General features: G+C 55.3%; 7 protein-coding genes across 7 annotated transcripts; 3 read left to right on the top strand and 4 right to left on the bottom strand.

Annotated features, from left to right (window-relative positions):
- Positions 1-1,069: 1,069 nt before the first annotated feature.
- BKCO1_200048 (c6 transcription factor) lies at positions 1,070-4,135 on the bottom strand (the record flags this gene model as incomplete). The annotated part of the gene is made up of 1 exon (XM_020272550.1): positions 1,070-4,135. The coding sequence occupies one exon, from the start codon at positions 4,133-4,135 to the stop codon at positions 1,070-1,072; it is 3,066 nt and encodes a 1,021-aa protein (XP_020134811.1).
- A 762-nt stretch (positions 4,136-4,897) lies between these two features.
- On the top strand, positions 4,898-6,528 carry BKCO1_200049 (zf-parp-domain-containing; the record flags this gene model as incomplete). Its single annotated transcript, XM_020272551.1, has 6 exons — positions 4,898-4,919; positions 5,176-5,311; positions 5,367-5,523; positions 5,606-5,683; positions 5,735-6,450; positions 6,507-6,528. The coding sequence occupies 6 exons, from the start codon at positions 4,898-4,900 to the stop codon at positions 6,526-6,528; spliced, it is 1,131 nt and encodes a 376-aa protein (XP_020134812.1).
- A 428-nt stretch (positions 6,529-6,956) lies between these two features.
- On the bottom strand, positions 6,957-8,636 carry BKCO1_200050 (haloacid dehalogenase; the record flags this gene model as incomplete). Its single annotated transcript, XM_020272553.1, has 3 exons — positions 6,957-7,886; positions 8,216-8,292; positions 8,468-8,636. 3 exons carry the CDS (start codon positions 8,634-8,636, stop codon positions 6,957-6,959), a joined length of 1,176 nt encoding a protein of 391 aa, XP_020134975.1.
- Positions 8,637-9,687: 1,051 nt separating this feature from the next.
- BKCO1_200051 (atp-dependent rna helicase drs1) lies at positions 9,688-11,864 on the bottom strand (the record flags this gene model as incomplete). The annotated part of the gene is made up of 2 exons (XM_020272554.1): positions 9,688-10,634; positions 10,688-11,864. The coding sequence occupies 2 exons, from the start codon at positions 11,862-11,864 to the stop codon at positions 9,688-9,690; spliced, it is 2,124 nt and encodes a 707-aa protein (XP_020134974.1).
- Positions 11,865-14,154: 2,290 nt separating this feature from the next.
- Positions 14,155-15,433, bottom strand: BKCO1_200052 (uncharacterized protein; the record flags this gene model as incomplete). Its single annotated transcript, XM_020272555.1, has 2 exons — positions 14,155-15,160; positions 15,318-15,433. The coding sequence occupies 2 exons, from the start codon at positions 15,431-15,433 to the stop codon at positions 14,155-14,157; spliced, it is 1,122 nt and encodes a 373-aa protein (XP_020134973.1).
- Positions 15,434-15,938: 505 nt separating this feature from the next.
- Positions 15,939-18,350, top strand: BKCO1_200053 (coatamer subunit protein; the record flags this gene model as incomplete). Its single annotated transcript, XM_020272556.1, has 1 exon — positions 15,939-18,350. The coding sequence occupies one exon, from the start codon at positions 15,939-15,941 to the stop codon at positions 18,348-18,350; it is 2,412 nt and encodes an 803-aa protein (XP_020134972.1).
- Positions 18,351-18,840: 490 nt separating this feature from the next.
- On the top strand, positions 18,841-26,235 carry BKCO1_200054 (phosphatidylinositol 3-kinase tor2; the record flags this gene model as incomplete). The annotated part of the gene is made up of 4 exons (XM_020272557.1): positions 18,841-18,896; positions 18,946-19,010; positions 19,072-25,790; positions 25,855-26,235. 4 exons carry the CDS (start codon positions 18,841-18,843, stop codon positions 26,233-26,235), a joined length of 7,221 nt encoding a protein of 2,406 aa, XP_020134979.1.
- Positions 26,236-26,254: the final 19 nt, after the last annotated feature.

Below are 26,254 nucleotides of genomic sequence, written 5' to 3' on the forward strand. Positions count from 1 at the left end.
TGGTAGGTGGCTGTTGTTGTTGTTGTTGGAGGAAGAGGAGGAGGAAAAGGTTGGAGCTGAGCTGTGCTGTGCGGACGTCGAGTCGATTGCTGGGGTTGTGGAGTTTGAAATGGGAGAGAGGGTGGTTTTTTATGTACGGTTTGACCGTTTAGGTCGGACGTGGTTGTCAGGCCTTGGACGTCACCGCCGTCCGATGCTGATGTCACTCACAACATACGTGATAGATGACAAGTCCTGCAGTTTGGGCGGTAAGCAGAAGCAGATCCTTGGTCCAGAGCGGCCGTGCCGAATCATGGCTGGCAACAACTATGCCGCAGTCGGCGTGGTCTACATCAATCGCACGTGTGGGGGGAGGGGGGCCATGGCAGAATCATGACTGCATAGGAATTAGGAACCCCAGGAAAAGAACGGGCCGCCAGAAGGAAGCGATGGAAGAGTGGAAAGTGACAGTCCGTATAGTAGCAGACGTCAACACTCGGTCCTTTCAGGTTAGCGTCAGGAACGGTCCCGGCGCCTATTGGATCTGCAAGCCACCAGATCTCGCCAATCTGGAACTGACGGGGGAATCGACAATGTTGGTCGATACGGTGACGATGCGAAACAGGAAGTCCTAATGAGTGCAGCTGATCTTGTCTTCTCCATTGCTCATCACATCCCCGACGCATCAGGACAGCTGGTCGCCAGGTGATGGAGGTGTATCGAGTCTAGCTACTGAGCAAGGAAACACCATGTCGGGAATCATTCGGCCTCCGTTGTCACCGTACAGGCCGCGATGCAGCACCCGACGAAGCGCCTTCTCTTTTACTTTCCGCCCATCTCACTAGAGAGACCGCTCACACCACCGTCACGCTGCCTCGGAGCACATAGGCCGTTGTCCTACAGTGCCACCATGCTGTTATTATGAAAATCGACCGAAAGTCGAAGCAGTTTGAAAATGCAATATCTACGTCGCCAACAGTATCCCGTGTCTATAGTCTAGATATAAGCACAGGAACGAACAAAACACAAGCACACATGATCGTCATCTACAAGTATTTACAGCAGTACAAAACGTGGTACATATCGGGAATCACTGGCCCTTCTCTTTCCCCTCAGCCCTCCGCGTCAGTTCTGCTTTCACAGAACCATCGCTGGCCTTGTTTGCTCGCTTTGCTACTCTGGCCTTCCTGTTTGAAGGTCTTTTTCTTTTCCTGTGTTCCGTTTTCGCCCGGTCCCACAGCTCAAAGCCCCTCGTGATTCCATCCAACTCGTACCAAATCTCTTTCGTGGTCAGACCCATGGCTCTCAGACCGGTAAGAGCCCAGCTCAAAACCGATCGAACACGTTGTTTCTCCCACGCAAGCGTGGGGTTTTCCTTGATTTGCCTCAACGCAGCCCGATACACTGTACGCATGAGAGGAAGCGTGGGTGACAGGCGCCTGCCACGAAGAATGAGCTCGGACCCATCTTTTCCCTCTACAATGATTTCCTCGACTCTCAATTCCCAACGCACTTCTCGCTCGGCGTTCTGCATGTAGTGTTTTCTCTCGAGGTGCGGGGCCACCGACACGTCCTCACACCACTTGGCCATCAGTTCCATGCCATTGTGGGCACCGCGGGTCTCTGTGACGCCTTGCAGCAATTGCGCAAAGTCCTCCTCCTTGACACATCTCTCCAGCGACTTCGTGCCGCGGTAGACGAATAGGCGGGAACAGAATTCGTGCCACTCAGGCCCAATCGTGGACAGGACACACAGAATGCCGTGGAAGCGGTGATAGCGTTCCTTGTCGCCTGAGCCGAACCTAGCTTTGATGAGCCTGCGAAAGATAGATGCAGCCTTGGCGAGAGGATGTGTCTCGGTCACTCGCTCGTCTTGCTTGAGCACTCTGTCTTGGAGAATGAGGAGCTGCCTTGCTATGAGTGCACCGACGTTCGCCACCCTTGCTTCTCTATGGTGCATGGCCAGATTGTGAACTACGTTTTCAACAGTATCCCACTGTTGCCGTTGCATTTGGATCTCGAGAATTGCCCAAGAGGTCTGGGGGGCGATGCCACCTCTCTCGGATTGAAGAGATGTGACGCGAACGAGCAGATCTGCATCGTCCACAGCATAAGCGTACTTCGTGATCGCCGCGGCAATGTCGCTATGCTCGTACAGTTCCAGAGGAATCAAGGGTCCGTCGATATCGTCCGAGTACAGCAAACGTGTGGCAACGTCATATGCTCGAGTTTGAGTTGCCAGATCCAAAATGCCGGCCAGAAGGGTGGGTGGTATCTGTGGGAAGTAGGTTGGATAGTCCCTCGGGTGAATATTGCTGGAGAAGGGTTTGGGCGCAGAGCCACCCTCAGATGGGCTGTTAAGCTTTTCAAAGAACTTTTGAATCGATCTTCTCTTGTTCTGATCCGTGACCGATTGAAGTTGCGACACCACTCTGAGGGCGCCCGTGAGATTGCCGTTCGTGATGTTGATACGCAGAGCTTGATGTAGCACGCCCAAAGAAATTGACGAGGGATCTAAGATATAAGATGGCGAGCCTGGGCTGTCTTCGTACTCCCGAGCAGCATTCTGATAGTCGAGCTCCTGGTCGAAGCTGCTGCTGAAGGACGACAGCCTCTCCAGCCAACGAGCTTCAATGTCCGGGTCGATGCCACCGCTTTCCATGAAACGTGCAATGGTTGACTCCCACGTAGCAGTCCCGAGGCCAAGATTGTCGCGATCGAGCAGAGCTTTGAAAGTAGTGATATCTCTGAAAATGTCGGCAACAGGAACTCCAGCATCAACAACGCCCGCCATGATTCTGTTGAGCAGACCGTCTATGTAGGCCGCAACAACCTCGCTGCTGATGGTTCTGTCAACCATAAACCGTTCGGGGGACCTCGCCTGCGTTCCGCGGGCCCTAGCAAAGGACCACAGGTCCGTCCAAGTCATGGTGCGAAACGACGATCCGGAGCGGTCATGCAAGACGTTTTTCCAGTGAAGAACTGACCATCTCAAGTCGTCCTTGTAGCCTGTGAGCTTTTTTAGAATAGCAGCGCCGTCAACCGTCCATTTCCCATGAAGGCACGACCAAAGCACAAGCTCCAGCCAGACCTCTGGACCAAGTTCTGGTGTACGGATCTTGTATCTTGAGCCAGGTATTTCTTGGCCAAAAATGGTGTACTGTGCTTGTGTTTTGTTCTCTGATGCCGCTGCCAACTCATGCGCTCTCCAAGCCGCGTCTGACAGCGCCGATAGGATTTTGGAGGAAAGAAGGTAGAGAGTGGGTGGTTGCTGAAGAGAGTATTTGTCTTTTGGAGGGTCGTAATGATACACCGACTCGGGGATTATGTCAGCGTGATGAAGGTAGGCAAGAAGCTCGAGAACATGGCCCAAGATTTCGTCCTTCTCTTGAGGCCGGTCTCCAACAGCAATCAGAATCATGTTGCCCAAACTCCTCCATATTTGACCAAGCGCACCGTTTCGGTAAGACGATCCGCCTTCGCCGAACTTCTTCGGGTTCGTCAATTGATCTAGATTTTGCGTGAAAGGCTGGGTAGAGGCAACTCTTCGCAGAGCCAAGGGTCTCTGGGTGGCAAGCTCTAGCGAACCGTGGATGCCATCCCAAACTCTAGCGGCTGACAGAGGGATATCCTCGACGCGTTTTTCCTCCGGAATTGGTATCTCGATGACCGTTTTCAGGAGCCACATGACAGCGTCCCATCGCCCCTGCTGTATGGCCAAGTAGCTGAGAATGTCCACACCGTCATGTTTCCTCGAGAGCGCCAGACATAGAGCGATGGCTTTCGCAGACTCGAGCCTCTCTGCACCTATGTTCGGAGGTTCGGGCGTGCCAGAGGAAGCTCTGCTAAGATGCGGCGGGAGGAGAGGCTCGAGGCAGTCGACCCAGGCTTCGACGGCCTCGGCGCTGGGGTGTTGGGGAAAGCGGGGTCTCCGAGACGGCGGGCAGACGGACTGAGCAGCGTCTGGGGGGTCACGGTGGGGGTCGGGCGGGTGAGCGCATCTCTGGCGGGTGCGAGAAAAATGTCGGCGCTGGGGATGGCGGGCATCAGCAGCGGCAGCTGGGACCAGCCATGCTGCCACGGTGAAGTATCCTGCGGGAGCGGGGCCAGGCTGTCGAAAGGTTCGACTGAGCACATTCTTGAAGCTCGTGTGCATCGATTGGGGAGCAGCTGCGAGGGAGTCGTGGGGGCATTGGAGCGCGGGCGGCGCGCGGCGAGTCAAAGGAAAAAGGCGGCCATGACGTCTCGACTCGCGATGGCTTCCTGGCGTCACTCTTTAGTCGTGGCCGCCGGCCGTTTCCAGCGCATCCGGGCTGCCTCTCGAGCTCCCAAGACATGGTTTTCTCATAGCAGCTAGTACAGAGTGCATTGGCTTGTTCTCTCCGACGGCGTTCTTCCGGGCGCTTGTTGGTCGTGCAGAGCATCAGCCCATGCTGGCCCTCGGCGCAGTCCAGTCCCGGTGCCTGTCTGACAATGCAGAACATGCGGTGTTGATTGCAGGCAAATCTTTGGTCCGATGAGACCTTGTGCTCGAACTGGTCCTGCTTGAAACGGCCCACGTGCAGGCAGAAGCCGGGCGCGGGCGGACAGCAGCCAGCGGGCAGCGGCCAGGACTAACGCGCCCGGTCGCGTCTGCCAGGCAAGGAAGCCTAGAGCCCGCGCAAACAACATGAACTTCACCCGCCCTCCTCATCCAACTTCTTCCACTATCTTCTCTTCGTCTTCCAGCTCGTGACAGGCCTCGTCCCTCGGCTATAAGTCGCCGTCCTTCTGCAAGACCTTCGTTCAATTCCACCCTCCCTGCTTCACGTTCCGCCGCGCACCTCGCAGTTCGCCCGCCGTTATCATAATCACGCCAGCGCCGGCTCTTCTTGGACAAGTATCAACGACCCCGCTAGACCGCCATTCCGCCGCCAAAATGCCTACTGGATATCGCGTCGGTAAGCTTGTTTCTTGCTTCCCCTGCCATGCTACGCTCGTTTCTTTGTCGCACAATCGCTGCGCAACCTCATCTGCGAACAACCACGCCACGGAGCCGGCACCTTTCAATGGTCGTTGCTTCCATCGCCCTTGTCGCGCTTTTTTCTCAACCTCATTTGCTTTGCGACACCCCCCTTGGGCGCTCTGCGCCACTCAAGGCTTCCAATCCCGTTCTTGGCACCTCCACATGGTCACTGTCAGCTAACATACGCATAGAAATCTCGCCTAACAAGCGAGCCACCTGTAAGAACACTGAGTGTAAGAAAGCCGGTGTCAAGATCGATAAGGGTGAGCTTCGCTTCGCCACCATGGTCACCGTCATGGAAAACACTTCCTGGGCCTACAAGCATTGGTAAGTGTTGCTTGAGCCGTTTTCAGACCTTCAATACTAACGTTTGTTTCTCAAGGGGATGCGTAACCCCCAAGGTCATCGGAAACCTCAAGGACTTTCTTGACGGCGACATGAGCATGCTCGATGGTTTTGAAGAGCTGCCCGATGATGCCCAAGAGAAGATCCAGAAGGCCATTGACGAGGGCCATGTCGATGATGAGGACTGGAAGGGCGTGAGTTCTCCGAGTACCTCAAGCACCGCGTGCACCCATGCGGAGCTTTAGCACCAAAGCCTGTGGACTGACGCGAGATCAGGATGTTGAAAAGAACCGTGAAGGCCAGAACGGATTCCGTCTGACCAAGGCCGATAAGAAGAAGCTGGGCATTGATGAGGTAGAATTCCCTCGACAGGCTCTTCATGACATGATAAACTAATGAGCAAAGGACGACGACGACACCGAGAAGAAGTCGAAGAAGCGTGCCCGTAAGGATGACGGGGAAGAGGAACCTGCCCCGAAGAAGGCTAGAGGCAAGAAGGCCGTCAAAGCCAAGGAGGAAGCTGATGAGCAGGACGAGGAGGAAGAGGCTCCTGCCCCGAAGAAGGCTAGGGGCAGGAAGAGTGCCAAAGCCAAGGCCGAGGAACAGGAACCGGAACAGGAACAGATCCAGGAAGAGGAAGAGGAGGCGCCTGCTCCCAAGAAGGCTAGAGGCAAGAAGGCCGTCAAGGCCAAGGAGGAAGATCCCAAGCAAGAAGCGGATAAAGAGGCGCCTGCCCCCAAGAAGGCTAGGGGCAAGAAGGCTGTCAAAGCCAAGGAAGCTGATGAGCAGGACGAGGAAGAAGAGGCCCCTGCCCCGAAGAAGAGGGGCAGGAAAGCTAAGGCTGCCAAGGTTGAAGAGGTTGACGTCAAGGAGAACGACAACTCTGCAGATGAAGACGGCGAGGAGCCGGTTTCCATGCCTCAGGCCAAGGCTTCCCGTGCCAAGAAGGCCGTCGCGGAAGACAACGAGGAGCCTGCGGTAGCTCCCAACCAGAAGAAGTCCAGGGCCAAGGCCAAGAAGGTCGTTGAGGAGGACAAGGTTGAGGAAGAGGCCCCCGAGGAGGTCCCCGAGGAGGCCCCTGAGGAAGCCCCGAAGGCGAAGCGATCTGCTCCGGCGAAGCGGTGAGTCTGATTCATCGGAGTGTGAGACCAAGACAGACCACTGACCTTTTTAACAGCGGCAGGAAGGCGAAGGCCTAAATGGGCCTTGCTATCCACGTTCTCGAGCGGGATTTCCTTGCGATAACTTCCATACCTTCCAGCTCGGCCTTTGATCGAGGTTCACTTTGCAACAGACACCTCGGCATATGGAAGTTTCTGCTGAATTTTCGGTTCCGGATGTAATCAATGTGCGGGATGACTTTTCTTTTGCTTTGGCATGGCTATTGGCTATGACACATAGGATACCCGGCATGGCTGTTTGCAAAATTACCGTGGCTGCTTTATCGGGTTTCTGGATTCTTTTCTTTCTGCAAGTAGCGGGTTCACTCGTACGGCATGGACGGTGATGCAGTTTAATCGAGCAATCTTAGCTTCCTTTCTCCTTGAGGGACAAAGTTAATAGAATTGTCCTTCTACATACTCTACGCAACAGTGATGCATGAGCGCCTCCCTTCCCATCAATAGCATCAACCAAGCACATAACTTTGCAACTCCCTCAGATCCCGCAACACCCTCACCTCCTTCTCCCCATGCCCTCCCACGTCACGCCTCGTCACCACACCCCCAGCAGCGTCGCCAAGCAGCCCCTCCCGATCCACCAAAAACGCCGGCGCCCACCCAGCATTCTCAGCCCCCACAACATCCTTATCCACCTCATCGCCCACATACACGGCCTCCCACTCGCCAAACCCATCATCACCACCCCCACTACCATCCTCCGCCTCCGCCTCCGCCTCCTCCTCCCCCACCACCACTCTGCCAGCACGATCACGCCCACGCCCACGATCAGCACCATACCGCGCCACCGCCAGCCGCCTCGCCGCATCAAACATGGCCCGATGCGGCTTCTCGTACCCGCAGTCGTATGACGTGAGCACGAAGTCGATGTCGTTGTCGCTGTCGCCATCGCCCAACGATTCTTCTCCTCCTTCTTCTCTTCCTTCTTTTCCTTCTTCCACGTTCTTCTCCTTCTCCTCCTTCTTCCCTCCGAGCGGCGCCTCCATCACCGGGGCTTCGGCACGACCAGCCGCCGCACCGACGACGACCATCATCCGCTCGACGGTCTTGGGGTCGGTGTGGCCGACGCGCAGGCCGAAGGAGCGGAGGATGCCGGCGACGCGGTCGTCGGAGTTTGTGAGGACGGCGGTGACGATTTTTCTGCGGGGGCGGCGGGTGGCGGCGGCGGCGGCGGCGGCGGTGGTGGTGGTGGTGGTGTTGGTGTTGTTGCGGGCGGCGCGGAGCGTGGTGAAGAGGGGGACCACGTCGTCGTAGAGGGTGTAGCCGTCGCGGCTGGCGAAGCGGGTGAGGAGGTCGGGGATGAGGCGGTGGGGGAGGGCTGGGGGAACGGTCGTGGTCGTGGCGGAGGGGAGGAAGGGGGTGAAGGTTTCGGTTATGAGCTGCGGGAGTTTTGGGTATTGGCGTTAGCTTGGGAGAGGAGGAGGAAGAGGAGGAGGAAGAGGAGGAATATTTTCTCCTTTCCTGCTTTCTTTGTTTGTTGTTGGTTGTATAGGAAACATGTTCAAACTGTGGATAAGCAGATGAAGTTGAAAAGCGTAAGGAGATATTCCATCAGGAATTGGCAAGCAGGTTGGCCTGCATGGCTGACTGTGTCGAAATTTTGGATATAGGAATATGTTGGATCAGAACAGAAAAGGAAAGTCTTGGGTTTCCCACAGTGACGGGCAAAAAGAGTGTGAATATCAAGCCAAAGAGATAGTCGACATACGCTGCTCCACCAGGCGGTGGGGTCCATGCCCACTTCCTTTCCAAAATTTGGTCTTGCTGTGGCATTGTGCTTGTAGGCTGCATTGCGATTCAATTCTATCGTCAGCCTCATGCGTCCATCATGTTACTTTTGGGACTGGAAACAAGCTTCGGTCCACCGAGCACTCAAGCCAATGTGCACAATGTAACGACATTCGGAAAAAGGAATTAACGGTCGGAAAAGCATGCAAAAAGTGCCGTCTACTCGACTGACCTTTCTTGAAGCTACGCATGATCTCTTCGTCCGAAACATCGCTGCAGATACCATGCTTGCGCGCAATTTCGCCGTACAATGCACCGATCGGGGCGCGTGGCGTGAAGAGCGTGCCGAAGGCGTCAAAGGCTATGAGCAGGTTCTTTCGCGAGGGTTTCGGATTCGGCATTGGAGCTCGGCGTTGAGAGAGATGATGCAAGTGTTCGTTGATTGGAAACCGACTGGAAGTATCTGCTGATGAGCACCGTGACTACTTACGGGGGCAGGTGCGACGACGCTACGAGACTGACACCCCGTTCGGATCGGCAAGAGCGGGTCACGTGGAACAGATTGGTGCTAGGATTGTTGAACTGACGCACTACTCCGGCAGCTGTCAAACTGCCGTCGTATTGCAGAGGACATTCAACGTCATGCTTGCGCAAAGTGGCAGTCTGGTTGTATCTCTCGTCTATTTTAGTGTCGTATCATATTGTTGCAATAATGGCACACACATCATCATAATTGTTCATGCTACTGGATAATATTCCTACACGAGCCTGCAGTCCCCTTTTTCCGTACGCTTGTTGCTCCAGTATCCCGTCTTAGTCAAAGAGATTCAGACCTCCCGAAAAACCCCCAGGTCATCCCCGCTCTAAGAACCAGTCCAAGAGAGGGGTGGACGAGTAGTCGTCGTTGGTATCGCAAACTGAAGAGAGAGAAAGAGAGAAAAAGCGCCTTGGAGCACCAGAACCAACATCCCGAGTGTCGCTGAGAAGAACAGGGAGAAACTGAGACTTCGGCCCAGGAAACGGAAGCCATTACGCAAAGTAAAGAACGATATGGAGACGACAAATGAAGGAGGAAACTAGACATTAAGCGGTACCCGCCTTCCAACCAAGTTAATGCTGCATCACCAAACCCGTCTGCTCCAACTCTGTATCCCAAGAGCAGGGCGCAGCAAGGCATATGGTCCCATGCCACATCGTACATTGCATTACTCGTTGGAAGGTCTGTTCCGTCTCCTGAGAACTGAAGAGTTGAACTTTTAAGAAATGATCCGAAGCAACGTCCTAGTTTCGAACAAGTCCTGAGGCCGTGACGTCGTAAAAGCCGTGGCTACGGGATGTACACCAGAAATTCGATGAACATGCGTGACCCATCAACTGACATTTATTCGACGATATCATGTGCAAGAGACTGTTGGACGCACACATCTGATTGCGGTTTGACAACAGGTTGCCTTAAGGCCGGCGAGGAGTGAAGGCGCCAGCAATTGGACCAGACTTCTTGGCAAGAGGGCTGGCACGCGCGACGCCCACGTTGCTCGCTTTCTTTTTCTTGCGCATCGGAGTGATGATGGCATCGGCCGAGGCTCCAGTACGCACCGGTCTTGAGGCTTGCGCGCGGGCCGTTGGATCATCAGGGAGCCGAGCCACGTCGCGGTAACGGTTCTGGTTCCTTCTGAACGAATTGATGTTGGTGCGGTCGAAATGTTGAAGCATTCTCTGGCTCATTTCATGGGCGGCAGAAAGGCCATTCCTGGCAGGGGTATGCCCCGCATGAACCTTGGTGGGAGAATTGGTTGCGGTGGGTACGTCGGTCTCATCAGCCTCATCAGAGTCGCTCAGGTTGCCGAAGTCGATGAAGTCGTTGACATCGAGCATTTCTTCGATTTCGTCGTCGTCCTCGTCATCGAAGTCCATCGTGCCATCCGCATCGATGCCAACGAATGGATAGAAGGCTTCAGGAGGTCCAACCGGATAATCGAGGCCACCAGCTGCTCCATAGATGCCACTCAACATGATGTCTGTGAAGTTTGTGTTTCCATCACTGAAGTCGCTGTCATCGCCGTTCAGGTTCTGCAGCTCGCTGCGTGGGCTGTTGTTCGCAGTGCTGCTAGTGGTGCTAGCAGTCCAGAACTGGTTATCCGAAACACGCGCAGGCCTGAGAACCATGCGCTTTCCACTGCTGTCCAGAATCGCAATGGCCCTTTTTGGATCGAGGGTGAAGAAACCCTTGATTGGGCCCTTCCGCTTTGATGATTTAGCCGGCGGCTGTCTCTTAGATCGCGGGAACGGCTTCGGGGTGGAGGAGCCGGCCGAGGATAATGAGTCACGATGGACACGTGATGGCTTGTTAATGGTGGGTGGCGGAGGTAGGTCCTCATCGGTAGTGTCACCTTCGTCCGCTACGTGTTGTCAGCATTCACATGAAAATCAAGACAAGTCAAGTGAGCCATACTCTCATAGCCGCTGGAGCCTGCCTCTGAGTCTGAGTCAGACTCTGTGTGGACATCGTGCTCTCGGTCACTCGAATTACTGGACAGCTCCTTCTCATCACGGAAGTCCCAGTATGACTTCTCGCTATCGCTGGCCGTCGATTCGTCGAAATAATCGATATCGTCCAGATCTTGGCTACCCCGGAAGCTCGAGAGCATCTGACTGTCCTTGTGGAACAGGTCGGGGAAGAAACTGTTAAGGTCTTCGGAAGAGGTCTCGTCGTCGTCGCTGTCGACATCGGAAACAGCGTGCACGTTGTCGTCAAAGCGCACACGCCTCGTGGAGGTGTTTGATTGGACGGGGGTGATCTCCTCCATGTCAGCCCATTGTTCGCCAGAAAGTCCGAAGATCTGATCGTCGCCCATGTCAAGGAGGCTGCCTTCCAGATAACCGCTGTCGAGCAGCATTGAGACGTCAGGGCCGTCGCCGAATTCGCTCTCGTTGTCGGACGTGTTGAACGCATCCCGCAGGGCTCTCTCCTCCAGGTTTTCATCGATGTACTCGTCGTTCTCGGATTCGTCAATGTCGTCGATGGCGTTGTAGATTTCGTCATCATCGGATGAGTCAATGGCGTTCTCTGATACAATGGAGGGACCGTCCTCAGATGCGATGCTGCCCTTGCGAAAGCCCTCATAGGCGAGGAGGCCGTTGGGATTGTTACTCAACTTCCTGTCCAGCTTTTTGCGGGGGTACGCCATAGCTGTCTCTTTCTCATTCCCATTCGCTGCATCATCGCGGAACGCAGCAAATATGCCAGTGTTGCTGAAAGTACGCTTTTTGGATAGAGGGGTGAGGAGACCCCCTTGATCAAGCCCCGTCCCGCGGTCGTCACTCCTTTCTGCATCGGCGGGCTCGATGTGGATAGCAGGCTGCTTGCCTCTGCCACAGGACGGGGCATCATCGTTTGGATCGTCGTCGTCCTCTTTATCTGCTTCGTCCGCGCTGGTGTCTTCCTCGTTGCCGAGTGACTCATCGGAAGCTACGCCCAAGCTGCGTTTCACTCCCTTGCCAGAGATATTCTTGCGGGCCGGCGCCTTTGAGTTGGCAGCCTTTACTGCTCCGCTAGGACTTCTGAGCTCCGGCGAGCAAGTGTCGTTGGTCATGAGACCGTTGTTCTTGTTGGTTTGGATGGTTGCCATTTCTCTCAATTGCTTGGACTTTTGGTCTCACTTGTATTGTTGAAGTTTTTGGTTCTAGGATAGAGTCGATGGAGGTGGACTAAGGTGTGGGAGAAGAGAAGGGAGGTGGAGGATTCGGGGGTGAAGATGGGGTGATGGCTGGCTGAAGAGTTGGACAAGTCGCCTGCGGACGATCTGGGGGGGGTTCTTTGGTGGACTTCGAGACTTGGAGGGCCGTGGGGCCAGATCCAAGCTGGGTGTTCGTCGAGTCCTGACGGACAGACAACGGTGCCGCTGTGGTGAACTCTGCGGGTACTCCGGTAGAGTCTGGTCTTTGGTCTACACTTCAAGCAAGAGCTTGCTCGAAGCGGTCGAGGGCGAAGTATCGTCGTAGAGTGTTGGAATTCTCGGTGGGCTGCCGGACTGGAGGGCGCGCAGGACACACGCCCCCCAGTGGGGGATTTACAGCTCAGCGACAGCCTGCGGCATGTTTCTCGACGAAATAGGGTGGCGGCGGTGGGTGTGTCCTGTAGGGTGGATTTGGGCGACTTCGTTGTCTGGCGGGATGCTGGGCTGGAGGAAGAGAAGCGGAGGGTGCAGGTGGTAGAAGGAACATTTTGAGGCCCCGGCGGCGCTAGCGCAATGGCGCGGCCACACGGCCCAGCTCGACGTGGGTTCCGTTGATCTGCCCGCAAGGATTGCAGAGCGTGCAGCAGAGCCGGCTGCTGCATCGTGCTGCGGCCTGCCGAGTGGACAGCCCCGGCCTGCTGCTCGTCCCGACGCTGCCGCCGCGGCTGCACTGCTGCCCTGATGGCGCGCAGCGGTTGCGGTCCTGTGTACGCTGCGGCGGCCCCACGACACGGCGCGGCGGAGCTGCCCGGCTCGCGCGTGGCCGCCGTTGGACTCGACGGCAGAGAAACCTCGTCCGTCCCCCTCTGCGGCGTGCAGCAGCAGCAGCCCACGAGCGGGCGCCGGAGCGGGCCACGGGGCGAGCCCAGCGCTCATTTCTATTGGACCCTGTCTGCGCGCAAACCGGGCCTTCTGGGTGGGCAGTGGGCAGTGGGCACAGAACGATGACTCCTGCGCCGCCTGCCGGATGTTCAATGCACCACCGTCAGCCCGCACATGAGGCAGCGGCCAGCGCTGATACGCAGCCATTGGCGGCAGCACACGCGCTGAAACTCTGTCTGGAGATGGCCATGCCGCCCAATGGCCGCCCGCGCTACGCATCGCGCCCCACCTGCGCAATTCCGCAGCGGACTGAGCTGACGATGAGGCTGTTCGCGTTCGCGGGTGCGTGCGCGCCTGGCCGCATTGCCATTGCCGTCGCCGGCTGGACAGGCGTCCTCCGTCCCCGACTGAGAAAGTGGCAACGTGAGGCCCTGACGACCAGCCTCGCTTTTCCCTTACGCGAGCCTTTCGCCGAGCAGCATCCCAGCATCCCAGCGACGGCCGCCGCGGCCCTTGGCTGCAGACGTTCGAACAGGCGGTGTGAGGCTCCCTGCATCTGCGCTGTCTGGCGACCTCACCTCTGACACCACGGCCTGTCGCAACTTGGCCGCCTGCATACGCGCGCCGCCAAAGCTGCTGCCCCCGCCGCTCGCAGAGGCATGTGCAGCCTTCCGCCGTTGACCCACAACCGGCGTGATCTTTGCGCTCCTTGCCTCGTCGAGCAAGAGCCAGGTGAGCCAGCCCGCTGCACTAGTTATTACCGCCGAATCGAAAACTTTCGCGTCCAATCAGCTTCCGTCCAGACTAAGTGAGCACGCAAGTGGCTGTCTCTCCCCCTCGCTCGGCTTTTTAAAGGTAATAAGATTTCTGGCCTAGACGCTTCGGCCACTGTGCAATGCGGTCACTGCCCCCGCAAGATCGCCGTCCCTTGAGATCAGATTTTGCCAACGTCTTCACATCCATGCGAGCCCTCGTGAACAGTCTGACCTTTTCTTCAGAGACGATATCGGACCTTGACCAATGGCACTAGTGGGCGCTTTTTCTGTGGTTTTCTTTTCTCTGGCTCGGCTAATAAATCAGCCAATATTGCAAAACTGTTGTTGATCAACGGACGTAGTCCCACCAGTTTGTCCTTGTTAGCTTCGAGCAGTGACGTAGTATTAACTGAGTTTCTCCTCAAGCGAAGTCAAAGATTGTGATCGATTGTTCCTGGAGCTCACCAATCCATCCCAAGGGCGATGATGCATCAGCTGATCGCATTGATTGTACGGTACGAAATCGAACGCGCAAGGGATCGTAAAAAAAAAAAAAATCAGAGCATAGAGTGATCGGCTCTGTGCAATGACAAACCCAGGCGGAGCTACCTCCTCAAATCAAGAATTGCTCCCAGTTTGACCTGGTTCTTCTCGCCCCAGCCTGCGGCCCCTGTTGCAACATCGGGACGGATTGCAACGTACCAGCCCCACGTTCTCCTATCGAGCTCGTGCCCATCCAGCGTGGCGGCCCAGGATGCGTATAGCAGGTCCAGCGCGCCTAGTAGCATTCCGAGGTTGCGAGTTTTCTCCCCTTGCTTCGCCCCCCCGCTTTGCTTCTTTGCAGGCCTATTCTCTTCCTCACGTGCGATGGAGTCAAATGACCTCAAGAGATACGAGCGAGCGGATTGTGCCGTGTAGATTGGCATTCCGCCGGTGGTCGACTGGGCGTGGTGTGAGGTACCATTTTTCTTCTTCAGCGCCTCCAGATCAAGGCCCCACAGCGGTGGTTGGTGCTCATGTGGGGGCTCTGCATCGCCCTGCAGCGTCTGCTGAGAGTCTGGTTCCGACGTTTCCTCCTTGACTTTGTCTTGACCCTTCCATTCGTATCCCCATCGCGTCATAACCTTGACTTCTCTACCCATTATTCTCACCGTCGGCTGACCTTCGCCCCACCCTTCTTCATCCGCGCTCTTTCCACTTTCAAGCCCAACGCTGACTGCCTTGCTGCGGCTGTTCGCACTTACCACTGCTTGGGCCAAGCTAAGCCGACTTGACAAAGGTTGTTCCGGCATAGTGTATTTAAGCAATTGAACCGCGAACGCGAGCACTAATGGCGCTCGGTTGGTGATGATGGCAGTTTCACGAATCAGGCCCTCGTCGTGGCATGGCTCTGGCAGCTCCAGTGATGCTTCAAATGCGGCTGGTGTTCCGGGCTCACTGACTGCCGGCTTGAGTCTTTTTGCCGTTGGAGAGCTGGTTGCCTGATCTGAAGCGGTGGATGTTCGTTTCTTGCTGACGCGCTTCGCCGCGTTGAACACTTGTTTTGCCAGCTTCTCATCCGGGAAGACTTTGTTCACGTCTTGTAGCTTGGCCTTTGAGATGTGTTCGGGACTTTTTGATTGTTAGCATCGGTATGAGGTACTTGACAGCTAGCAAACACAATGTGGTTCCGCCGCAGGGACTCTTGCCATTACATAGCCAGAACGCGAAATCAACACACAACACCTGTGCCGTCGAGGTATTCTAGAGTAATCAGATTACGTCATACCTTCTAAGATTGGCTTGCTGAAGGTCCTTTATTTTGCCCAGGGCTGTAGCAAGGGGAAGTTTGGCATCTTTCGAGAGGAAACGCAGCAGCGCCTCGACTTCGGTCGCAGACGACATGGTGGCGGGCTGGAGATGGTGTTGGGTCACCAAGCAATGAAGACGGATGGGTGCGGATCAGCCAGCAGCGACGCGGACTCGCGTTCGCACGTGCCTACTTTTAGTGGGTAGTGGTCTGTGCACAGGGTTGGAGCTTGGCCTTGTCGCAGCTCCTACGCGGCACTCGGACAAACATCCACCAGCCTCGATCTTGCGACGTTCGCTGCTTCCGACCTTCATCGCTGGACCACTAGGCACACATCGCCGTCTGCGCATGGTGATGCGCTTCTGTGCTCATCTTCAGCTCTACCAATCATTCGGTATGGTAGGCGCAAGCATATCGCGCCTCTGGCGCTCTGCTCACTCGACATTGCTAATCTTCCCTGGAAGCTTGTTGTGTCCACCTTTTAGCTTGCGCATATCGCCTGGATACATGAGCTCGCTACAAATGCGTCACACTTGCCGGAGCTGGACACCACTGAGACTTTCCGACTAATCATCCCCTTGAGCGTCCGCGTTGCCCACCATGGACAAGTCTTCTGGAGCCAAGGACTTCTTCGACATCTCGGACAAACTGAGCGCTCCTGCTAAGAAATCGCTGCGCGAGAGACAAAAGGAAGAAGCGGAAGCAAAGCGCAAGCGTGAGGAGGAAGAGGCTAAGATAGCTCTCCGAGACTTCCAAAAGTCTCTGGGAGTGGACGAGGATGACGACGACGATGCGAGACCGACCGATTCAGGCCCTCTGCGGATTGGCGCTGGCAGACATTTTACACCGAGAGGTCCCAGGGGCAACAGTGGACCTGGGAGTCTTGGGCCTCCGCCGCCTCTGTCCAGGAAGAGAGCAATTGATGGCTCCCACAAGGATAGAGACCATGGTCTACTTGCCTACAGCAACTCTGGACCTCTCGATGCTGCAACCGCTTTTCGCGATTCAGATGATGAGGAGGACCGTCCCACAAGCTCAAAAGCAGCAGAGAAGGCAGTCCCAAAACCCACCATGCGACTGTCCTCGCTACCGCCTGGCATCACAGCCGCAGAGATCAAAGCAATGATACCTTCAACGCTTACCGTGGAAGCTGTCAACATCAGCAAGAACTCCGACTCCAGATCCAGTGACCGGAAGTCGGCGACGGCTATAGTTACGCTCGCGCAGAATACCCCGGCAAAAGACATTGACTCCGTCGTGAACGCATTGGAGAAGCGCTATCTAGGGTTCGGCTTCAATTTGTCCATCTCACGGCATCTATCCTCAGTGTCGCTGGACGTGCCTGCGTCAGGACTCGGTAATGCGGTCCCCTCATCTCTGCCTTTTGGTGCAAGGTCCATCCCCGGGGCCGCAGGTCAATCAATGAGCCGTGCCCCTCCTCCGCCTTCGCTACGTGGTGTTCAGCAATTTTACCCACCCTACGGTTCCTCTCAATCTCATTTCGGCAGGGCTTCGCTGCCGACGCAGATCACAGTCAAGCCGCCTTCGGATATAAAGCAGCTCAAGCTCATCAACAAAACCATTGAGTCTCTACTGAACAATGGACCCGAGTTCGAGGCACTACTCATGAGTCGGCCAGAGGTCCAAAGAGATCAGAAGTGGGAGTGGCTGTGGAATGCGCGGTCCCCACCTGGTGTCTGGTATCGCTGGAAGCTTTGGCAAACCATCACCGGTGAGGAAGCGACGTCGAATGTGCGTAGTCGCTTCAAGGTTCTGGAGCAAAGAGTCTTCTATGATAGTGCTCCTTGGATGGCACCAGAGCAGCCATTGCCATTCGAATTCGTCACGAAGTTCGAAGAGTTCGTATCAGACCCTGAGTACGATTCTTCGGATGAAGAAGCGTCAGATGATGAAGGACCTCGACGTCAGCAACACGTCTCTGGCGGCCCACCTGAGGCTGGCATTGATACCGATGATGCCCTGAAGTCTTACCTGAGCCCGTTAAAGAAGTCTAAGCTTACCCACTTGTTAGCACGCTTACCAGCAACAACAGCCCGGCTTCGGAGGGGCGATGTTGCTCGGGTCTCAGCTTTTGCCATCAGTCATGCTGATAAGGGTGCCGATGAAATCGTCAATATGCTTGTGGCGAACATTCAAAAGCCTTTCTTATTGACCAGTGCAAACCCGGATCGTCAGAAACAGGAGGATGAGGCAGAGCAAGAAGAAAACGGGGAGAAAAAAGCTGAGAGGGAGGACCCATCATCAGCAAAACTAATCGGTCTATTTATCATTTCGGACATCTTCGCATCCTGCGGCACTTCCGGAGTCCGTCAAGCCTGGCGCTACAGGGAATGGTTCGAAGCAGCGTTCAAGAAGCGTAAGCTATTCGAGCATCTGGGTCGACTAGAGAAGGACCTGCAGTGGGGACGGTTGCGAGCAGAAAAGTGGAAGCGGAGCATTAACAACATCCTGTCTATGTGGGATGGTGGCAACGTCTTCTCACCTGCAGCACAGGCACACTTCATGGAGGTATTCAACAATCCACCGATGACAAAAGCAGAATTGCAAGCGGCCGAGATGGCAGAGCGCGAGGCTACCAAAGCTGCGACGAAATCAAAATGGAAGCCGGTCGAGGTTCAGGCAGAAGTCAGGCAGGAAGAGCACAAGGATTCGCTGGCTCCTGCGGAAGTGGAAAGCAAACAGGACGATGTGGATGGCGAACCTATGGCGGAAGAGGTTGACGGAGAGCCGATGGGCAATGGGGACGTCGATGGCGAGCTCATGGACGAAGACGTGGACGGTGAGCCGATGGAGGGCATCACAAGCGACAAGGCTGACGATGACGTGGACGGTGAGCCTATGAAGGAGGTAACGCCGGCGGACACTTCAGGTCAGGCGCCCGTGGGTGAAGCAATAGTCACTTACGACGGAGCCGGTGAGACGGAGGCGGCAAAGGCTCGCAGGCGGCGTCCGAAGGCCGAAGACATGTTTGCGGACTCGGAAGACGAATAGGCAAATTTGCAATCGTGGGAAGTAGTGATACAACAATCATGATGATCATCTGCAGCTGCCTGCATGGTGGAATTAAGCGCCGCCTTCTTTTGGTGATCTCTCGCAGCTGGTGCAGGCCGGACTTTGTGCGACTGCAGTGCCTAAGCCGACCGCAACCGCAAAAGCTAATACACGCAGTCACTTAAAAAGCCATTTCTGCAGAAGCCGGGGGCATCAGCACGCGCTCTGAATCGCTGGTTGCCATCTACTCCGTCGGCGGATCCTCGGCTAAACGCGCGCGGGCGCGGGCATGGGCGCGCGGGACGGTGAAGCTGCCCGAACCAAAGGTCACCTCGATTGCCAGACGTCGCTACTCATCCGCCCCGCTGTGAGACCTCACCTTTGAACTTCTGCCGGCGTCCTCTCCACACCGACCCCTTCCTTCGCCCTCCTCGCATGGCAGCTGCTGCCCTCGCTCCGCATCACTGAACGGCCCGTCGGCCCCGTCAACATGGCGCAAGCTTCGCCGGAGACCGTCGACCGGCTGTTCAACGAGTTGAAGTCAAGGTACCTGCGCGCCTCACTCACTCCTAGAGCTCCATGCTGACACCAACAGGAACACCGACGTCAGAGAGAATGCTGCCAAGGCGCTCCGTCAGAGCCTCGAGGCGGCTCATCGAGGTCAGTCGTCGCGAGAGCTAACGCCGCCGCCCGCCGAAGACCGCGCTCACACCCTTCACAGAGTTGCCTCCGGGCCAGTTCGCGAACTACTACGACCGCGTTTGCAACCGCATAAATGCCCTTGTCGTCCAGGGCAACGAGACGAACGAGCGCCTAGGAGGAATCCAAGCATTAGACCAGCTCATCGACTTCAAGGGCGACGATGCCGGCCAGAAGACCACCCGGTTCGCAAGCTACCTGCGCGCCATATCGCAGGGTAACGACAATGCTGCCATCGACGCCGCGTCGCACGCTCTGGGAAGGTTGGCCAAGCCTGGTGGCACTCTCACTGCAGAGCTGGTCGAAGCCGAGGTGAAGAGTGCGTTGGAGTGGCTCCAGATGGATCGCCAGGAGAATCGTCGCTTCGCCGCTGTCTCAAACCTGAGAGAACTCGCGAAGAACTCACCCACCCTTATGTACCAGTGGGTACCACAAATTTTCGAGGTCATCTGGTATGCGCTGCGGGACCCGAAGGTGCGCATTCGCCAGGCCGCCGCGGAGGCAATTAGCTCTTGCTTGGAGATTATCTCTGCGCGCGACCAGCAGATGCGCAATCATTTCTTCGGTAAGGTCTACGAGCAAGTCCTGACCGGATTCACGGTGAATACTGTGGAGTCAATACACGGAGCAATTCTTGCTATGAAGGAGCTTCTTCGACGAGGTGCAATGTTCATGCACGGTTCCAGGTATATCGAAGCCTGTAATAATGTGCTGCGCTACAAGGATCACCGGGACCCGCTCATCAGACAGGAAGTCATCGTCACAATACCGTTGTTGGCTGCGTACTCTCCTAACGACTTCTCTCAACATTACCTCCACACTTGCATGCTCCACCTGCAGGGGCTTCTCAGAGAAGAGAACAAGGACCGCAGCGCAGCATTCATCGTCGTGGGAAAGATTGCCGGAGCAGTCGGCAGCCACTTTGGAAAATACATTGATGGCACCCTTACGGTCATTAAGAACACACTCATCCGTAAGACGCGCTATCGGGCGCAGGAAGAGCCAGCTATCTTCGAGTGCCTCAGCATGCTCTCAATAGCTGTTGAGCAGGCCCTCAGTAAACACGTGGACTCACTCCTCGACCCAATGTTCTCCTGCGGACTGAGCGATCCTCTCACCCAATGTCTCGTCGACATGGCCCATTACGTTCCTTCTAGCAGAGCAGCTATCCAAGAGCGCCTACTAGACCTTCTCAGCCAAGTTCTGTGTGGTCGGTCGTTCATCTCTATGGGTAGTCCCCAACACCACGCGTCTTCACCACCACAAATATGGACTCGCGATCATAAGCCACCAGAGATCATCAGGCAGAAAGAGGGTGAGATCGCTCTGGCACTTAAGACTCTCGGCGAGTTCAATTTCTCGGGGCACGTGCTGAACGAATTCGTTCGGGATGTCGCCATAAAATACGTCGAAGCAGACAACAGGGAAATTCGAAAAGCGGCTGCACTTACTGCGTGCCAGCTCTTTATCGGCGACCCCATAGTCACTCAGACGAGTCAGCACGCGATACAGGTTGTGGGAGATGTCATCGAGAAGCTACTCACTTGCGGCGTTGCCGATGTGGATCCAGACATTCGTCACACTGTCCTCAGGGCACTCGACTACCGATTTGACCGCCATTTGGGCAAGGCAGAGAACGTGCGCAGCTTGTTCTTGGCTTTGAATGACGAAGTCTTCGAAATTCGAAGAGCGGCTATCTCGATCATTGGCCGCTTGACATCCGTCAATCCAGCTTACGTTTTCCCGTCCCTACGCAAGGTCCTCGTTCAGCTCTTGACCGAGATCGAGTACTCAAACAGTGCTCGGGATAAGGAGGAAAGCGCAAGATTGATCAGCAACTTGGTCGGTGCCTCGCCAAAGTTGATCAAACCTTATGTCGACCCCATGATCACCGTCCTTCTACCTAAAGCACGGGACAGCAACTCCGAAGTTGCGTCATCCACCCTTAAGGCTATCGGCGATCTTGCGACCGTGGGTGGTGACGATATGAAGCAGTACATCCCCGAACTGATGGACATCATCATCGAGAACCTCCAAGATCTCAGCTCGGAATCGAAACGGATGGCTGCTCTGATTGCGCTCAGCCAACTGGCTTCTAATGCCGGCTATGTCATAGAGCCTTACAAAGAGCACTCGGAGCTTCTCACGATTCTCATCAACATTGTGAGGACGGAGCCAGCAAACACCTTGCGTAAGGAAACCGTAAAGCTCATGGGTGTTCTCGGAGCATTGGATCCTGATGAGTACCAGAAGATCGTCGAGAAATCTCCAGAGCACAACTTGCAAGCAGAAGCACAAGCTGTCACCGACGTCTCTCTGATCATGAGCGGCATTACACCGTCAAACGAGGAATTCTATCCCACGGTCGTCATTAACACTCTTATGGGGCTTCTCAAAGACACATCCCTCGCACAGTACCACTCGGCTGTCGTGGACGCAGTGATGAACATCTACGCCACAATGGGCCTAAAGTGCGTGCCATTTCTACCACAGGTTGTGCCAGGGTTCCTAGGCGTCATTCGTGGGGCACCAGCAGGACGTGTGGAAGGCTACTTCAACCAATTGAGCCAACTTGTGAGGATTGTACGCCAACATATCAGGCCCTTCCTGCCTTCCATCCTCGAGACTGTTAAGGAGTTCTGGAGCGGTGGCATTCAGTTGCAAGCTACTATTCTCTCTCTCATCGAGGCAATCGCACGCTCTCTCGAGGGAGAATTCAAGATTTACCTCGCCAATGTTCTGCCGTTGATGCTGGGTGTCCTGGATCAAGACACATCCGTCAAGCGGTTACCATCAGAACGCGTCCTCCATGCTTTCCTGATCTTCGGATCCAGCGCGGAGGAGTACATGCACTTGATCATTCCCGTCATCGTTCGCATGTTCGACAAGCCTGGGCAGCCGCATGGCCTCCGGAAGTCAGCCATTGAGACAATAGGCCGCCTTTCAAGGCAGGTTAATATCTCAGAGTTCGCCGCCATGATCATCCATCCGCTCTCAAGAGTGCTTGCGGGCAGCGATATCGCTCTTAAGCAGACAGCGCTTGACACATTGTCCGCCTTGATCTTCCAGCTGGGCCCTGACTACATCCATTTTATTCCCACGATCAACAAAATTCTTGTCACGCACAAGGTTCCTCATTCCAATTATGCCCTTATCGTCTCCAAGCTACAAAGAGGCGAGCCCCTTCCCCAGGATCTGAGTCCAGATGAGCGGTACGGCGATGATGACGAAGATCTTAATGCCACAGAGATTTCGACAAAGAAACTGGCAGTCAACCAACAACATCTCAAGAGCGCTTGGGACGCCACTCAGAAGACCACTCGTGAGGATTGGATTGAGTGGATGAGAAGATTCAGTGTCGAACTACTGCGGGAGTCTCCTCAACAGGCTCTTCGTGCCTGCACGCCCTTAGCAAGCGTCTACAATCCCATCGCCAAGAGTCTGTTCAACTCGGCTTTCGTATCCTGCTGGACTGAACTTTACGATCAGTACCAAGAAGAGCTTGTGCGCTCCATTGAAATCGCACTTGCGTCGCCCAACATTCCACCCGAAATTCTCCAGATCCTCCTCAACCTCGCTGAGTTCATGGAACATGATGACAAGGCGCTTCCAATTGACGTCCGGACTCTCGGAATGTACGCTGCCAGATGCCATGCATACGCAAAGGCTTTGCATTACAAGGAGCTTGAGTTTAACGCGGAGCAAAATGCTCGTGCTGTTGAGGCCCTCATCAGTATCAACAACCAGCTGCAGCAGACTGACGCTGCATTTGGTATTCTGAGGAAGGCTCAGAACTATCAGGACGTCGAGCTCAAGGAGACCTGGTTTGAGAAACTCGAGAAATGGGAGGAGGCCCTCAAGTCCTATCAAAGGCGTGAGAAGGATGAACCCGACTCTTTCGAGATCACTATGGGTAAGATGAAGTGTCTGCACGCGTTGGGCGAGTGGGATGTTCTGTCGACGTTGGCCCAGGACAAGTGGATTCACGCTCCGCAGGAATACCGGAGATCGATCGCTCCTCTAGCTGCCGCTGCTGCCTGGGGCCTTGGACAGTGGGAGCTTATGGATCAGTATCTGTCGGTGATGAAATCGTCATCCCCAGACTGGTCTTACTATGGTGCCATTCTTGCTATCCACCGCAACCAGTTCGAGGAGGCCCAGAAACACATTACCAAAACGCGCGACGGTCTCGACACCCAGCTCAGCGCTGTCTTTGGCGAATCCTACCAGCGAGCCTATCTTCCGCTGGTGCGTGTGCAGATGCTTGCTGAGCTCGAGGAGATCATCACCTACAAGCAGAACAGCAGCAACCCCGAGAAGCAAGCAAGCATGCGTTCTACTTGGATGAAGCGCCTGCTCGGCTGCCAGCCCAATCCTGAAATTTGGCAGAGAATGCTCAAGGTTCGTGCCTTGGTCATTTCGCCGAGGGACAACATGCAAATGTGGATCAAGTTCACCAATCTCTGCCGTAAGAACCAAAGGGTGGGCCTCGCTGAGAAGTCGTTGCGTTCCTTGCTTGGTGGTACCCATGAAGACATCTTCGGCTACGTTCGGAATCACGCCCACGAGATACCGCATCCTATCTCCTACGCCGTTTTCAAATTCATGTGGTCGTCGGATCGTAATGAGGAGGCGCTGGACCTACTCAAAGACTTCACTGCTCGCGTTGCGGATGACCTTCAGATCAGATCCAAGGATGCCATGGGACAGAATGGCAACATGCCGAACGGAATCAACGGCCACCATGGTGTCAACGGCGTTCATGGCTTCACCGGTCTTGTAAATGGCATGCACGGCCTGAACATGAACGGCTCTGGTATGGTGAATGGCACTAATCAGCCGCCTGGCGCAAATAACTTCGACTTGGCGGAAACGCAGAAACTCCTTGCCAAATGCTACCTTAAGCAGGGCGAGTGGCAGACACATCTGCACAATGGCGACTGGACGCACGAGCATGTGCACGAGGTTTTGTCTGCTTACGCTGCAGCCACACGATATAACCAGAATTGGTACAAGGCATGGCACGCATGGGCATTGGCTAACTTTGAGGTCGTCAACGCCATGTCGCCACAGGCCGACAGGTCTACGCCGGATCTTCCCGCGAGTGCCGTGCATGAGCACATCGTCCCTGCGATCCACGGTTTCTTCAAGTCCATCTCGCTCTCTTCGGCCAGTTCCCTCCAGGATACCCTCCGTCTTCTCACCCTCTGGTTCGCTCACGGAGGCCATCCTGAGGTCAACACCGCCGTCACAGAGGGTGTGGGTACTGTCAGTATCGACACATGGCTTGAAGTTATTCCGCAACTCTTGGCGCGTATCAACCAGCCAAATGTCAGAGTCCGCCAGTCGATTCATAACCTCCTGTCTGACGTCGGACGCGCTCACCCTCAAGCATTGGTGTTCCCTCTTACGGTCTCGATGAAGTCAGATGTCACTCGTCGGTTACGCTCGGCAACAGCTCTTATGGACGCCATGCGACAACACTCTCCTCGACTTGTCGACCAAGCTGATTCGGTCAGCCACGAACTTATCCGTATCGCTGTTCTTTGGCACGAGCAGTGGCACGAGGGTCTGGAAGAGGCTTCAAGACTGTACTTTGGCGACCGCAATATCGAAGGCATGTTCGCGACTCTCGCACCACTTCATGCTATGCTCGACAAGGGCCCGGAGACTCTTCGCGAAATCTCGTTCATCCAGTCATTCGGCCGCGAGCTTCAGGAGGCACGCGACTGGTGCCAGACCTTCAGGAATTCTGGCGAAGAGGGTGACTTGAACCAAGCTTGGGACCTTTACTACCAAGTCTTCCGAAAGATCGCTCGTCAGCTACCCTCCTTGATGACTCTCGAACTTCAATACGTCTCACCCAAACTGAAGGCTGTACATGACTTGGACTTGGCTGTACCTGGCACATACCAGAGTGGAAAGCCCATCACTAGGATCCAGTCATTCGATCCTGTTTCCACGGTCATTCAATCCAAGCAGAGGCCTAGAAGGCTGATGATCAAGGGAAGTGATGGCGTCAACTACATGTTCGTTCTCAAAGGTCACGAAGATATTCGTCAAGATGAGCGTGTTATGCAACTCTTTGGTCTGGTCAACACGCTTCTTGACCATGACGCTGAATGTCGGAAGCGGCATCTCAACATCCAACGGTATCCCGCAATCCCTCTGTCCACCCAATCCGGTCTCCTGGGATGGGTCCCGAACAGCGACACCCTCCACGTGCTCATCCGCGAATACCGTGAGAGCCGTAAGATTCTTCTCAACATTGAGCACCGTATCATGTTGCAGATGGCTCCAGATTACGACTGCTTGACGTTGATGCAGAAGGTTGAGGTCTTTGGTTACGCTCTCGATAACACCACCGGCCAAGATCTCTACCGTGTGCTCTGGCTCAAGAGTAAGAGCTCTGAGGCATGGCTTGACCGCCGTACCAACTACACTCGGTCCTTGGCTGTCATGTCTATGACCGGTTATATCCTGGGTCTTGGCGATCGCCACCCCTCCAACTTGATGCTCGACAAAGTCACGGGCAAGATCATCCACATCGATTTCGGTGACTGCTTCGAGGTGGCAATGCACCGCGAGAAATACCCTGAACGCGTGCCGTTCCGTTTAACGAGGATGTTGACGTACGCCATGGAAGTCAGCAACATCGAAGGCAGCTATCGCACGACCTGCGAACATGTCATGCGTGTGTTGCGGAGCAACAAGGAGTCTGTCATGGCTGTGCTTGAAGCTGTATGTTTTTTCTCTTGGCCTTCAAATCAATGCTCACGATGCTAATACGATTTCTTCAATGTAGTTCATCCACGATCCTCTCCTCAACTGGCGCCTCGGTACCCGCGAATCACCTCTGGAGCCCTCATTCACTTCGCAACGCCGCGCTTCCATCATGGGTGACGTGGCCGTGCCGGGTGAGCGTCCCGAGTCGTCTTTCCGCCCGCGTCATCGGTCCAGCATTGTGCCACCCGGCGTAGGTGGTCCTAATGAGCCGGAGGCCAGGGAGGAACAGAACGCCCGTGCGCTACAGGTTCTGTCCCGCGTCAAGCAGAAGTTGACTGGCCGCGACTTCAAGCCTCAGGAGGAGCTGAACGTCAACAACCAAGTGGACCGGCTCATTCGGGAGGCGACCAATTTGGAGAACTTGTGCCAGCATTACATTGGTTGGTGCAGTTTCTGGTAGAGAGCTGGATGGTGGTGCT

This window comes from Diplodia corticola (genome assembly GCF_001883845.1).
Source record: "Diplodia corticola strain CBS 112549 chromosome Unknown scaffold2, whole genome shotgun sequence".
In the NCBI taxonomy this organism is placed as follows: Eukaryota; Fungi; Ascomycota; class Dothideomycetes; order Botryosphaeriales; family Botryosphaeriaceae; genus Diplodia; species Diplodia corticola.